The 15,471-nt window shown below is 48.2% G+C and overlaps 2 protein-coding genes across 2 annotated transcripts in view; one reads left to right on the top strand and one right to left on the bottom strand.

The window, feature by feature from the left end:
* The first annotated feature begins 310 nt into the window (after positions 1 to 310).
* On the top strand, positions 311 to 14,954 carry ATP1B1 (ATPase Na+/K+ transporting subunit beta 1). Its single transcript, XM_063419919.1, has 6 exons — positions 311 to 453; positions 3,009 to 3,137; positions 9,964 to 10,119; positions 10,800 to 10,984; positions 12,850 to 12,930; positions 13,548 to 14,954. The coding sequence occupies exons 1-6, from the start codon at positions 354 to 356 to the stop codon at positions 13,812 to 13,814; spliced, it is 918 nt and encodes a 305-aa protein (XP_063275989.1). The 5' UTR covers positions 311 to 353; the 3' UTR covers positions 13,815 to 14,954.
* Positions 14,561 to 15,471, bottom strand: part of NME7 (NME/NM23 family member 7) — an 87,583-nt gene continuing 86,672 nt past the window's right edge. Inside the window, exon 12 of the mRNA XM_063419918.1 lies at positions 14,561 to 15,029. Coding sequence (XP_063275988.1) covers positions 14,997 to 15,029 — 33 coding nt within the window. The 3' untranslated portion in view covers positions 14,561 to 14,996. The remainder of the gene's footprint in view (positions 15,030 to 15,471) is intronic.

Here is a 15,471-nt window from a genome sequence, read left to right as displayed (position 1 = left end):
CTCCGGCCGCCGGCGCGCCCCCAGCGCACCCCGCCCGCCCCGGGCCCCGCCCGCGGGGCGCTCCGCGGAGCCGCATTGGCGGCGGCGCGGGCAGGGCGGAGCCCGCGGTGTATATGAAGGGGCGCTGCGCGGGCAGCGCGGCTGCTCCGTGCCCCGTGCGCTCCGCCGCGCTTCCCCGCCGCTCCCGCGTCCCCCCGGTCGCCTCTCCCGCTCTGCCCCGCCGGGCCGGCGCCGCAGGGGCGGGCGCACCCACCCGCACCTTCCGGGGCCGCTCCGCCCGGCCGGGTCCTGCCCGCTCCGCCCGCCCAGGGCTGTAGATCCCCGCACGCCGCTCGCCCACCCCGCCGCTCGCCATGGCCCGCGGGAAGGCCAAGGACGCTGACGGAAACTGGAAGAAATTCATCTGGAACTCGGAGAAGAAGGAGCTGCTGGGCCGCACCGGGGGCAGCTGGTGTGAGTGCGGGACCGGGGGGCGGCGATGCGGCGGGCGCTGCAGCACGGCCCCGGCGCTCCGCCTCCGCCGGCTGCGGCGGGGCTGCGGCCGGGGCGGGGGGGGGCTGGGGACGGGGCGTCCCCGCGGGGCGGGGGAGGCAGGGCCGGGGTCCCTCTGCCCTCTCCCCTCGGAGTCCGCTGGGGCCCCGCGGGGGCCGGCGAGCGCTGCCCCCCGAGTGCGGCTCCAGGTGGGTCCGGGGGTGAGGCGGGGTCGGGCCGACCTTGTCGAGGGCGCCTCGTCCTTGGGTCTCCTTCCTTTCCCGGTGGCTGGCCCGGCCCGGGAGCATCGCCGTCGGGGGACCTCCCAGCTCTCATCTGCCTTAGACCTTACAGAGGCTTTTTCTTTTTTTCTGTTTTCTCTGGATACATGAAACTAAGCGAGTTTTACTTCGCTGAAAAAGAGAATTGACTTTTAATATCTCGGCAAGAAGGAAATGGCTCTATGTGCATTCCTCATAAATGCTATGATGTATTCGTTGGGTGCTGTATTTATAGCCTTTATAAAGCTTAAAGAGGCTTCTAATTTCTTTATGCAAATAGACAGCCTTCCAGTTGCTGCCAACCACAGCTGGTGTTGCCACCCTTGCGATGTTGAATTCAGCTCCCACTGTAATGGATCGGCCGGAGGTGCCACATCCAGAGCCGGCAGCTCTGGCAGGCGGACTGGAGCAGGCTTCTGCCGTATCTTTACGTGAGCAGAATGGGGTTGTGGGTGCGCATGGAGAGGTATTTTCTGCTCCTGAGGCACCAGGCAACTGCGCAGTGCTTCAAACGCGGAGGCTGAACCAGGTCCTTCTCCCAGAGTGCCCGTACCTATCCGCCTAGGACTGATTTCCATTTGCTGAGTCGATCTGCAGGCTGATGATCAGATTCTTCTGTTTTAAGCCCACCTGTTGCAAGACGCTTTTTCCTTCAACCCTGTGGTGCTCGATTTCTAGACCCACTGCGTATTTGCTGAGACCTTGGAGCGGTTTTGACCTTTAAGGTGTCTTTGGCGTTTAGAGCATCCTGGCTGGGAACCTGATTAAATAAGCTACCTCCCAGCGTTTGCCTTTTGATGTTACAAAACTCAAAGGCATTACGCTGCAGACAACAGCATTAGTGTTTGGTTTGTTACAACAGCACCTCCTATGACCGTGCTCTGGAAAAAATTTCCACACGTCCCTGACGTCACGGCCATTTGCTTTACGCTGCCTGGATACCAAAGAGTGCTTTAACTCCTGGAGCACCACAACTGCACCCAGCTCTGCCCTCCAGCCCTGGCTACCTGCAGTGCACACGAGGAACACAAGAGGATGGAGTGCCTTGCTGACAGTGTCCCTCAGCCTCTGTTTCTCTGGGTGGCCCTCCTGCTTGCCTGTCTTTCATAGACTTGTAACAACCAGAACTGCCAGCTTGCGTTGTGAGGTTTCTTTAATGATGTAGGGGTTTTTTATGATGGAGCTGGGGAGTGAGGAGGAATATTTCCACCCACTACTTACTCCCCTTCTCTGGTAGCTCATCACTTCAAGTCCTTCAAATAAACTACATCTGTTTTGTTTGCAATTGGGTGAGGACAGTCTGAGCTGAAGCAGGTTCGCTCTCAAGTTGTCCTTGGCCTCTGCCTGTCCCTGCAGCTTGATGAGCAATACGGTTGCTTGGCACAGGCTGGCCTACCCTTGTAGGTGGCCTGGTGGTGTGTAGTACAGCATGTTACCCTGCAGTTAATCTGTTCAGATAATCCTTGTAAACTGGGTAACTGATAGCCAGAGCTGCACTGCATCTCCAGACTCTTCTCTATTCTTCCCACCCCCCACCACAAGATTATTTCAGACGTTCCCTTTAGACTGAAACTACATTCAATCTTCCATTGTTATGTAATTCATTCTTTAATTGGTATGATCAGTGCCAGAGTGCCTTTCTAGGCATACAAGGCTGGTAAATGTGCAGTGTTTTGACTTAAGAGTACTCCCCTACATTTGAGATAGAGTGCTGAAATTAATTGGGCCTCAGCTCTTTTCCTGTTGTCTTTTTGGAGGTGATGGCCTGAATTACTAGAAGAGATCAGGCTTTATAATGGCTTGTAAATGTGAATGAAACATTTACTGTTACTGCTCCTGGAAATAGCTTTGAGCCCCAGAGCTGTGTGGAATGAGTAACTCCGCAGCACACCCATGCTTGCTGTGGGGCACTTGGATCACTGACAGTGTCAAGTGCAAGGGCCTGTGCTGGCAGTGCTGGATCAGCCAAAGGATCCTCAAAGGTGTGGGGGAACCTGGTTTAGTCTTTACATTTTATAAGCCCAAACCCTCATTCATGTATTTCTGAGTTTTCAGGGGCTCATGTTTCCCCACCACCAAACTGAAGGGCCTTACATTTCCTGTCTGCATCAGGGCATAATCTCACTGTTAAACAGATGTCTCTGCAACATCTGAATTTCCTCTTCCTTGCAAGTGGCAAAGGTTGGAAGTATTGTCCTGAAACATGACTGCCATGAGGGCTCGATTTGATTCCTCTTTGTTTCTTTTCTCTTGCAGTTAAGATCCTCCTCTTCTATGTCATCTTCTATGGTTGCCTGGCTGGTATATTCATTGGGACCATCCAAGTGATGTTGCTCACTGTCAGCGAATTTGAGCCCAAATACCAGGATCGAGTGGCACCTCCAGGTAACTAAGCCCGTGTTTGACTTTGTGCAAGCCGTTCTGGGAAGGCGGGGTTGGTTACTCACCTCAAGGAGGAGGATGAAATAAGCGTGTCATTGCTGCAACACATACTTGTAGGGGGTGGGTATGTTCTCAGCCTTTCTGTGTTAACAGTACTGGTGCTTGAAGACAATCCTGCTAGAATTAAAGGTTGCATCACATGAAAAATGTCTCCCCTCTGAGAGGAACTTGAACCTAGTTTGGCTTTCCTTTCCCCTAAGCTGAAGTGATGGGGTGACGCTAAAAGGCTTCACTTCTGGGAACATATGAGGCTTCTCTTTTGGGCTGTATGAGGAAGCTGGGTTTAGTTTTTCTTTCTTCAGAACCACTCTGTTCACATGGGTAAGTGAAGGGATAAAGATAAAATCTTGGCTCTATCTGTAGAAATGGTGTGCACAAGGACAAAGGGGACAGTGCCAGTTCTGGGGGTGCTCACAGCATTGCTTTATCCGACACCAAAGTACCCCACGCTCTGGAGAGGCTGTGGCACTCACTAGTGGGAACTGCAACTGGCTGGCGTGGGAGGTGCTGATGTGTGGCCTGTCCTCGCAGACAGTAGATCTCTGCTCAAAACGCTGCCTGGGCAGTGCCTGGGCAGGGCAGAAGGCGCGAGCGGCCCTTGCCGCAGGTTCGCGCTGCGCCATCCGAGCCCCACCGCAGCCAGGCTGGAGCGCGGGGGGAGCTGCGCCACTGCTGCTCTCCCACAGTGCCAATGACCTTGAGGCTGCCTGGCACTGGGCATCCTAACGATCCGTCTCCAGTTGCTCTGCAAAGCAGTTCAGAAGCTTTTAATAACAGTGGTATTTAAGTGACAATTGTGAGGCTGATGGCTTGTAGCTACACGAGCTGGCCCTGGTGCTGCGCTGTGTCTTGCAGCCCCACTGTCTGTAACGCTGTGCTGTGAATCCCTGCCCTAACCACAGGGAATGTCACCGTCACCAAACGGTGTTACAGCTCAGCTAAGTCATCTTTTCCAGATAACTGCTTTAAACCAGCATGCTTTAAACACAGACCAGAGGCTGGAACTGCTGTGTTAGTGTGGTGTTACACTTGTTCATGTGCCACCACCGTGGCTGAGACAAATACTGTCTTAAGCTCTGAAAGCAGCTCTCTTAGTCTCTGCCGTGTACCCTGACATTTGCAGGAAAGACTGTCACTGACACTGCCCAGAGCCACTGGCTGCATTTGAAAAGCTCACATGGCTAATGCTGGGGTAGGTGTTCCTCAGCAATGTTTTTCCCCTTCATGAAATAATTAGCAAAGGCGCCCACGGATCTGAGGTCTCACCCTGATAGCCCTGCTGTTCAGCCAGATGTCACACAATTACCCATTCTAGGTAAACAGTTTGCTTTCTGTGAAACAGCAGTTTACAATTCCAATTTCAAAGCAACTCTAGTAAAATTTCTGTGACAAATTTCAGCTTGCAGAGGATTTTTATTAATATCTTAATTGCATATTGCAGCAGTTTTTCTAGGGCTTCTTTTTTTTAATAAAAAAAAAAGGAATTGAATTTCAAGACATTTTTGTAGCGTGTACTGCAGAAATCAAAATGGAGGAATAATGAAAAGGTTGTCAGGAATCTTTTGTAATGAGCTTTCAGGATGGGTACTGAAATCAAGGGGAACAAAATCCACCTCCTCGATTGTGTGGCAGTGGGGAGCCAGTAAACAAGGGTTTTGACCCAAGCTGCAATGGCATATGCATAAAACTTCAAAGAAATAATTAGTAAATAGCAAAGGATCCTTTGCAGAGCATCACTTGACAGCTCTTCCTGCAGATGTGGCCAAGCTGGTGTAGGGCATGGCGGAGACTGGCACTTAATATCCAGTACATTCCTTGTCCTGTAGCACAGCAGCTGTGAAAGTGCGAGTCCAAAACAGCCCTTTAATGCAGGCTTTCAGAGACACTGACAGGTACTGAGTGGCTGCACTGCTGTTTGGGGGGGTCAACAAACCCTGCATTCCCTGGCTGTGCAGGATTCTCCCCAGTGCTGCAAGCACAGCTGCTGTTCTGTCAAGGAACACGTGTGTGGTGAGCATCAAACTTGAACTTTCTGTGATCTGAGACACCTGCAGATAATGAACTATATAAAATAGGATGTTGTGCAATTCTAATTCCTGGTTCTTGTGGGAACTTTTGTGAGCCAAGTAAGTATACTGGCAGCTTGATAAAGCCCTGGATTTTCCAGGGAGCCAGAAAAGCTGGTTTTATTCTTGTTCCAGTGCTCTGTCCTTCTTGGGCAAGACTGTTTTGCTGGCCCAGAATGTTTTGAGAAAGGAGAAGCTAGACTTGCCTTTAGGACTTGGAGGAGAAAATGCTGTAGGGGCTGCTATAATATCATTCTTGTTCTGAAATACAACAGATTTCATAATAGCAACAGAACCTACAGGGTGTTGTATTGAGTTATTGACATGGGTATAACATTGAAAGCCATAAAGTGCTATTTTTGTAGCCAAGTGTCATTAATATGGTAATTGGTTTCTGCATTGAACACAACAGGAATGTTATACAGGGCTTCAGGGCAAGCTGAGTATTGTACCTTTCCATTACACTATTTTTTTGTTTCTTTTGTCTTGTGGTGGGGGAAGGGACAGTGCAGTTCACCTGCCCGTCCAGCCCTGCCGTTGCGACAGTCCCAGTTCCACGTGTGCTGCAGGCCCGGACTCCGCTTTGAACACAGAGGACGTACCCTGCTAGAAGCAAAGGATGAGGATATTGCCTCTTAAGAAGCACCCTGAAAAAAATAAAGCTTCCTCCTCCCTGTCCCCACCCCAGTACAAATTGGGCTGTGTATCCTGCCATCTTGTGGTGTGCATCCCGTGGAACAGCATTCTGTCACGGGTGGGACCGAGGGGACGGGGCTCACTGCAGCCTGAGGCAAAGCTCTGTACAGGTGGCTGGAAGGAAGAATCCCTGCTCAGCCAGGGGATTTCAGGTGTCCCTGCTTCAGGCACTGCTGGGCAGTGAGTGCATCATGGAAAAGGCTGCTTTGGTGTATGTTCCCCACTTGGCTTATTTAGCTTGGACAGCAGCAGCAAGGTTGCAGGGAGACTTCAAAGGAGTGTGTGCTGCCCCCTGTGAAATTGCATTTCTTTGCTTCTCTCATCTCAGCAGCACCTGTGCCTGGGAAAATCTCAGTCCCAGGCTCCAGGATGTTACAGCCAAGCAGGTTTTGCTGCATTTGCAGAAGACTGGTGCCTGCTTTTTGCACTCTGGGGATGAGGTTGACTGGAAGCTTGGAAAGACATTGTTTGATATGGTGGCTTTTAAAATCTATCCTCACATAGTGAGCTGGGGGAGGGTGTAGTGATCACTCAGTTTTGTTGTCTGTGTCATCTCAGGAGTGTTCATGCTCATTTGGAACAAAGATTACGTGGTACTTGGAAATGAGCATGGTGTGATGGAGCAAGAGTGGTTACTATGTCCTTATACAACCGCTCCCAATAACAAGCTTGACTTCCCACTTTTAGTTTCTTCCTCTTTACCCTCAGGATACTTCTCCTGAAGTCTTGCTATTGCAGCTTAGAATGATAAAATCTATGTGGAAAATTGTTTTTTAGATGAACAGGATAACCGTTTTTTAAATAAGCAGGATTTTATTCTGCAGCGGCATTTTGGAAGTGGAACTGTAGCTGAAAAAAAAAACCCAAACGTCTTTACTTAGGGTTTTTGGTGTTTGATGTCCTTCTATAGTCACAGCCAACAGAAGGTGGTGTCCACTACCAGCTCAAGGCATTGCTCATCATTTATATGGACAATGTCAGCCAAGTGAAGATGAGTTGTATTTCCTAAGAAGGCACTCTGAAGTGCCAGTTGCAGCAATTTTCTAACTTGTCAGTATTTTAGCAATGAGTTACTTGATTCTTTCCTGTGGAAAGAACTGCATCACCACGTGACACCGTGGTGCATCTCTGTTGTAATAGCTTGAGATGCAGAGCTGTGTCATAGTGATCACAATCTGAGGATGGCGAGAGGGTTGTTAGACTCCTGACTATGAAAGCATCTGCGGGTTTGTTTCTTTTTCCCCCATAGGACTTGCCCATGAATGACTTCCTCATGTGCACACGGCCCCTAAAATCTTCATTCCTGCCAGGCACACACTTCCTTGGGTGTCTAGCAATACATGCCAGGTAGTACTGCAGGGGCTCAGCTTTTAAATGTTTTTTCCTGTCCCTGCTTGCTTAAGTTCCCAAGTAGGGGTGAGAGAATGTTCCAGAAGGGTTAGTGTTCTGCAGAGGTTACCTTCTGCCGTCGTACAACACGCTTGGTTTTCCACACAAGATTGTTTAAGGCTTCTGCTCTGCTAACAGCACTGCAGCTGTTAGTTTGGCTGTAGGATGTAAAGAAGGAAATGATAAATCAGGGCTTAGGGCTTTGCATCCAGGCAGTCGCAGGCATGTGAGAATGGAAGTTCTGGTAGAAACCAGGAATTCATTTTTTAATTAGGATAAAGTTAATTTTCATGACAATCATAGATTTTCTTTCTTGCTTTGCAAGTGGGAAGATTGATCTCTACTTTGCTACTATCCTAAACAAAACAACCACTCCGTGTGCCAAAGCCTGGTCCAGTCTGGTTCATCCGACCACCTGGAAATGTTCCCAATTAGACAGAAAACAGCCCAGCCTTGGCTACAGGCTACCTGGCAGGAACAGTGCTTCCCTTGTGCTGGTTGCTGGAGCAGCAGCTTGGTGGTACTGCCTGGAGATGTGCAAGGCAGGGATGCTTTGGGATGGGGGTCTGTTCTCCAGCCAAGTCACTTGTCTGATGGACAGAGGGTGGGCTTTGGACTGTACCTATCAGTGGCCAGGCTCTCTTAAAGAGAGAACAGGGATCCTCTAATGGATGGCTTTTACAAACCACAGGGTTTATTGCTGACCTTCACGTCACCTTTGCCAGGCCTGTGTGTGTGCCCTGTGTGTTACCTTGGCCAAGATAAGAAACAGAGATGGGGAGGTCCTGAGCAAAACTGACAGCTTCAATTGCCTGACTGGAACTTAACAAGCCTGGCCATGTTTTCTTGATTTTTTTTCTTTTTTTTTTTGTATTTATACACTTTAATGACACACCTGTAACTTGAACTCTGGAAAAGGCAGACCCAGGAGAGGACCCAAGGCCTGGCCTGCCTCTGCTGCAATTCCAGACAGCCACTTCAGGTGACTGAGTGTGTTGCTTCCCAGCTGAGTGGTAACATGAGAAGGGCTTGGCAGGATGAGATTGAAGTCCCTTACTAAAATGGAAACTGGCATATTTATTCTATATATAACTGTTTGTGAAGCAAGAGGAGGAGTAATTGCTCAAGAAGGGGTTGAAAGCCACTGACTTTGGAGGGCAGGATGTCATTCTGCTAGAGGAATAGTAAATTGCTTCTAAACTTGTAAACTCAACCTGGTCCATTTCTACCAGAGGAATTTTTGAGCAGTTAAAGCTGCTTCAGGAATAAAACTTGAAACACCCGAGCTCCTTGCTGGACTTCTCGCAGTCTTTGGCGACCAGGAGCTGTGTTTAGGGGAACAAAGCTAATCTTTGTCCTAGGTTACAAATTCCAAGTTAGTGGGTAGTGGCAGGGGGGTGGGGGGCAGTGGTGAGTTGATCTGAGGAGGGACTGAGCAGAAGCACTCAAGTGGCTTTGGAAAAATTACTGGAGTCACAAGCTCTTGTGGGTTGGGGCCAGCCAGCTAAGCTGCCTGAGTTTTGCACCAGAGGAGCTCCTTGGCAACAGGCCTGTTCTGAAAGCTGTCAAAGCAAATGCTGCTCCCCTGCTCCTTTTCTTGATCTTGCTAAAATGAAGATGACAAACTGAACTGAAGTCAAGACCTCAATAATTACAGTGGCTGCCACAAAAGCAGCATGAACTCGGTTCCCATTACTTAAGTTAAAATGTTAGCTATGCATCAATACTTCCAATTAAAATGTGACCTAAATATTGCATAAGAGCAACTATTTCTAAGTTCACAATGAAGAGCAAAGGAGATGGGGCTTTTTATTAGCTGTAGACATTTCTTGTTTTTATAGTCCCTTCTCCATGCATTATGATTACAGTCTAAATCTGAGCTGGTAGCACAGCCCAGAATCTGGAGAATCTTTTAAACAACTCTTTTGTGTGGTGGCATTTCCTACTCACCTCCTTGGTGATGAGCTGCTGATACAAGAGCTCAGAAGATGAGTTTTACAGTCAGAAATACCCAATTAGGCAATGAAAAGAGGAGGCAGTGCTCAGGCAGCTGAATTTACTTAGGGAGAAAATGTCTCCTGCCCTGCATCCCACAAAAGAGACACACAAAGGCCATGTGGATTCCAGCTGGCAGAGCGTGACCAGACTTGGGAAACCTCTCTTGTCTTTTACTGCAGGGGCTCACGAGTGGACAGCTGTGCTGTATCCTAAACATGGTGTTTGCAGACACTGAAGGCAGCCTCTTAGGGATACTTGTGTTCTGTGGGGTTGGTCTCACATGCAGCTTCCCCTCTGTCCTCGAGGAGGAGGCTGAAGTGCACAGTGCACCTGTGGTTTGCTGTTTTTCTTGAAGGAAGCCTTAACTTGTACCCTCACTTCTCCACTTTGTGATTTTTGTCTTTTTATCTGACATAAATACTGTGATAAATATCTAAGACTGTTGCTGGAAAGAGGAGAAGCTCCCCTCCAGTGAGCTTAAGCTGTTTTGTCAAAGTTCTTAAGTCTGAAAAAGAGAGATTATTATCATTATTATTAGGAGTTATGTTCATGGTACCAGCTGGAGGCTGTGCAGCTCTGAGGTGTACTTAATGGTTTCTTCCTGATTTTGCTTTTCTTAGGACTGACTCAAGTCCCCCAGGTTCAAAAGACAGAAATTGCCTTTACTGCCTCTGATCCCAGAAGTTATGAAGCCTATGTGAAGAACCTTGATAATTTCTTAAGGGACTACAGTGCTGAGCAACAAACTGAAAGCATCGTGTTTCAGGACTGTGGAGGTAAGGCTCGATTGTTTCCTCCAGCCGAGGGCTCTGAATGATGCCTCTGTCAGGTCCACCAGAAGCTGAGGTTGAGCAATGGTGGGTTTGGTTTTCAGCTGTTCCAGCAGCACCTCGGTTAACTGGCTGCTCATTAATTTCTTTTGGGCAGACCACGCTGGGCCACACTCAGCAGCTTACTGTAGGGTTGGGAACCCCCACATTTCACGTGAACAACATCGCAGCTGACTCTGAAGCTCGTGGCACTGACCTTGCTCTCTCTGAAAGCCACAGGGGTTTTACTGATGACTTGCTAAAGCCAGTGTTGGTCCCCTTCATGCCATGCAGTCGAAGATCTGGGAGATGTTAACCTTTAATAGGTTATTTGTAATGATGTGAATGAGACTCTCTACTCATAATACGTCTGTATCAAATCTGAGGGGAACCCACTGGTAAAACCTGCCCAGGAAAAAAATAGTCTCTGAGCCAGGTGACTCTAGAAGAAATCTCAGTTATAAAACAGAACTCCATAAAGCTTGGTGGTCTGGGAGCAGCCCCACCTGGGGGGTGGCTGGGCATAGGTCTGTGGAGTGCCTTAACTGCTCTGGTGACAGGGACATCCCAATGGCCTGGGGAGGTGTAAGTGACACACAAAAGTTCCCACTGCATATGGTTGTCTTTTCCTTCCCCCGCCGTGACAGACACACCTTCTGAATACAAAGAGAGAGGACCATATAATAATGACCAGGGCCAGAAGAAGGTCTGCAAATTCAAACGTGAATGGCTGGAAAACTGTTCTGGATTACAAGATCCCACCTATGGGTACAAGGATGGCAAACCATGCATCCTTGTCAAGCTCAACAGAATTATTGGCTTCAAACCTCAGGCAAGTATCTCCTTTCTAGCAGAAGCTACTGATCAGGAGGAGGGGTTGGCTGCAGATTTGCTGTGCCTTCTTTTTGGTCTGCAGGAAGAGATCGGTATTAAACCCTTTCTGCAGAGGATAAATTGTGAGACAATTTGAGTAATTTGCTTTAAAAATGCTTTTAATTGAAAAGCAGTGAAAGTTGTGCACTGCAGGTTGGTGACAAGTAGCAGTGAACTTCACAGTGCAAGCTCCTGGTTATTTATCTGGTAACTTCTGAGCTTGCTATTGGAGTTACTATAATGGGGTGTTTTCTTCAAATGATAAATTCTTTTTTAAATTCTTGTATGCTTCCATGGGACCATCCCAGACCAACCCTGTCTATAGTAACACCATTACATTTTGTCATGCCTGACCCACTCCATTATTTTCCTCAGGCAGTGTAGACTTCTCTGCCTTGCTAAAACTGCTTAATTAAATGTTGAAATGCTTATATTAAATACCAGAGTGAAACACAGGCTGTAAAGAGTAAGCTATATTTGAAAGTCAGGCACAGCTGCAAGAAAGGTGAGGAGGTCTTCAGTTAATTTAATGTGGTTTTCCAGAGGCTGTAGGATATCTCTGCCAACTGGTTGCTCTGTCCTTCACCCAAAGGCAAGTCTGCAGTAATGCTGAAGGGTGTTAATCTGGACATTCATAGCTTTTCCTTCTGTTTTTTTCCCTGATGCATTAAAATGCTTAAGAACTTCTTTTAAGAATGCAGTGGCAAAACACGTGCTGTTGAATAAGGTGGTGTGCAAAACCTGCCACTCATCTTTTGGATGGAGAACAGTGCAAATGGTGTTCTATGCCACCTCACTCCCATCTGTCAGGGCACTTGAGGATGGAAAATGGTGCTGTCTAGTGAGTCCTGAGGAATGTTTTCCTTCAAAGGGAGCTTGTCCTGTGCTAAAAGAAATGAGCAGACTTTTGGTTTATCTGATGCGTGGTGGAAATATTTTAGCAGAACATACTGTGGTGGCTGTGGGGTGACATGAGATGTGCATGTTTGATGACTGGGAAAGAGAAGGGTTTGGTGTGTTCCTTTCTTTTTTTGCCGCGGAGCTCTAGAGACCTCCAGACTGCATTAGACAGCGGGGTCTAGTCACAGAATGACTTGGCAGGTTTCATTTAGAAACAATGTATCCAAGGCAGTATTTATTTTTGGGGTTCCACATTCCAGCGGAGACCCCGCAGTTCTTGAACTGGGAAAAGTGTTCGTAAAGCAGATCTGAAACTGCAGTTGTCAAGCAAAACTGCTGCACTTTAAAAGACCAAAGACCAGCTGGGTTAATGGTTGGACTATGAGAGTTGGCACTCGCACCTTTCTCTGATACACCCAGAGCTTTTGTCCTTCCTTGTTGGTGGTGTTGAAGTTCAGCAGAGTCAGGGTGAGACCTGCCACACTTTGTACTTTCCTTGCTTTTCCAGTCCTGATTGCACACACCTCTGGCAGGCAGGTGGCAAATCCTGCACCAGTGCAATACTGTTGCTGCCTGAGCTTGCATAACCAAGCCCCACTAGCTATAGATCCTCTGCCATGAAATGCTTTCCCCAGGGACACCATGGAGCTAAACCCAGCCTGACCTGCTTGTATCCACAGCAGCAGGTGAAGCTGTAAGAACAGCCAGCAGTTCTGCTTGGCTCAAGTTCCCCTGCTTCCAGTTGTGTCACAGTATTTGTCTGTCCCCAGAACCACTGAGAGCTGTTGCCTCTGCACTGTGCTTAGAAGGGGTCCCAGTTAATGGTGTGTGTTCCATACTGCTGATCGTTGTTGCTGCAAAGGTGCTCCAGTCTGCAGAGGAGTGTTCAGTGTGTAACTTCCCCTTGTTCTGGATTTCTTCTAGGCTCCAGCCAATGAAAGCCTCCCTGCTGAGGTTATGGCAAAATACAACCCCAATCTCATCCCTGTCCACTGCGTGGCCAAGGTGAGTTGAAATGCGACAGAGCGGAGTTGGGAAGCTGCAGGGGATGACTAAGCCTTTGTCCAGGTGTAGTTAACCCCCTGCCTACCTTTCCATAGACAAATGGGGTGCTTCTTACTTGGGGTACCTCCTCCTCAGGAACAGAAGTTTCTCAAAGCCCTGCTGATGGATGAGTTAGTGCTGCCCTCACAGTGTGGGGTAAAAGCAGGGCAGGATAGTTTAAGGGTATCTTCAAAAGGAACCATTTGGCTTCCAAGTGCTGTGCTGGAGCCAAAAAAAGGCCTCCAGGGACTATATTTCATACTTGGCATGTGTAAAGCAGCTGAGAAACAGCAAAGTTTTTTGTAGCCAGAGCCTGTGCAGTCGTGCCACAGGAGGGTTCAGTGGTTTCAAACAGTGTGAAGTGGCTGAGGCTTTAAATTAAGCAAAGCCCTTTTCCTGGCTGGCGTGTGCTGGGGGGCGCTCTGGTTGTGTGCTGACACATCCTCTGCGCCCCTGGCCGCTCCTGTGCTGTCATGGTGGGCACCAAAGGGGAGGTGAGGGTCCCGCTGAAAATCAGCTGCTGCCACAGGCGGAGTTTGGGCGGGTGTCACTGGCTGTGCCTCCTGTTCCCCCTGCAGCGAGAGGAGGACGTGGACAAAGTGGGCGTGGTGGAGTACTACGGCATGGGCGGCTACCCCGGCTTCGGGCTGCAGTACTACCCCTACTACGGGAAGCTGCTGCAGCCGCGGTACCTGCAGCCGCTGGTGGCCGTGCAGTTCACCAACCTGACCTACGACATGGAGGTGCGCGTGGAGTGCAGGGCCTACGGGCAGAACATCGTCTACAGCGACAAGGACCGCTTCCAGGGACGCTTTGATATTAAATTCGACATTAAAAGCAGCTGATTGTAAGCACAACTCTCTTCTTCCCCCCTCCTCCTCCTCCTCCTAGCCATTTAAAAAGGTTAAAAAAAAAAAAGAACAAAAAAGAAAACCTACTAGTCTTGAACAAACTGTCATACGTATGGGACCTACACGTAATCTATATGCTTTACACTAGCTTTCTGCATTTACTAGGTTAGAATGTAAACAAAGTGTAGCAATAGCGACAAATATTTATTCTACTGTAAATGACAAAAGAAAACAAAATTGAGCCTTGGGACATGCCCATTTTTACTGTAAATTATGATTCCATAACTGACTTGTAGTAAGCAGTGTTTCTGGCCCCTAAGTATTGCTGCCTTGTGTATTTTATTTAGTGTACAGTACTATAGGTGCATACTCTGGTCATTTTTCAAGCCATGTATTGTATCTGTTTTCTACTTCTTGTGAGCAAAGACTTTTGCTGTCCAAGGTGTAAATACTCAATGGGACTAGAACTGGCATGAAACTTCTCATTATTTTGTTCCTTTTCAAAGAAAGGCCCACCTGTGAGACGATATTTAACAGCACTCCATAAGGCTTCTGGCTTTTCTGTGGTGTTTGGGTATTTTATTTGGAGGGGTGGCAGGGAAACTAACTTAAGTGAAGTTAAAAAGAATAGGTGATTGTGTACTGTGCTTTGTAGCGAATGCTGTCTCTCTCTCCACCTCTTCCCTTATCCTCCAGTATGTTGTGTGAGAGACTGGGTCAGACTATCACTCTCCTCAGTGATAGGCATAACTCTTTGCTTTGTATATTTTTTCTTTTTCTTTTTTCTTTTTTTTTTCCCTGCTGAAGGCATCGCACACTGTGGTGCTAATGTCTTTATTGAATGTTTTAGCCATTTTCATGGTGGAAGAATTTTATATTTATGCAGTTGTACAATTTTATTTTTTCTGCAAGAAAGTGTAATGTATGAAATAAACCAAAGTCACATGTTTGAAAATAAATCTTTATTTTAAACTTTATAAAAGCAATGCAGTACCCCATAGAATGGTGTTAAATGTTGTCTAAAGTGCAAACTCTATGTTCTAACATGTAATAATAGCCAGGAGTACAGTGCTCTTGTTGATCTTGTATTTCAGTCAGGTTGAAACATTGGACAAATAAATGAATGAACACACAGTGCTGTGTGTGTGTCTGTTGCAGTGGCTGAGGATGGAGCTGTTAGTTGTCCAGAATCTTGAAGAAGTACTGCACCTATTTCAAACAGAAAATGCATCTTTATCATTCCCAGACAGTCTCAGCACAAGGGCGGTGACACATTTGACACATTTGAAACATTGAGCTGTTACACATCGGTGCTGGTGTTTGGCAGTTGTTATCCCCTCTCCCGACCCTGGAGGAGAGGCTGCAGTGGCCAATGTGCCTGTGCCCATCAGGATCCCAAAAAGTCTCTTCCCCATTTGTGCACTCTCCACCTCTGCAGGTACAGGCACAGCACAAGAGACACAAGTGTCAATCCTCAGCGCAGGTGGAAGTTTCCAGCAGCCAGAAGGGCGGCTGCACACTGAAGCCACAAGAGTTTCAGGGCAGCCACGTGCTCTGTGTTGCTGCTGGCCTGGGGGCCAGGGCTGGGGACAGGCTCTGCCTGCTGGGGCTGCTCAGATGTGACAAAACGTGGCAGCTGGCTTCGTGCAGG

The sequence above is a fragment of the Prinia subflava genome, chromosome 28, assembly GCF_021018805.1.
Source record: "Prinia subflava isolate CZ2003 ecotype Zambia chromosome 28, Cam_Psub_1.2, whole genome shotgun sequence".
In the NCBI taxonomy this organism is placed as follows: Eukaryota; Metazoa; Chordata; class Aves; order Passeriformes; family Cisticolidae; genus Prinia; species Prinia subflava.
Note: the sequence above shows the minus strand (reverse complement) of the source record. Positions and strands in the feature narration are given on the sequence as shown.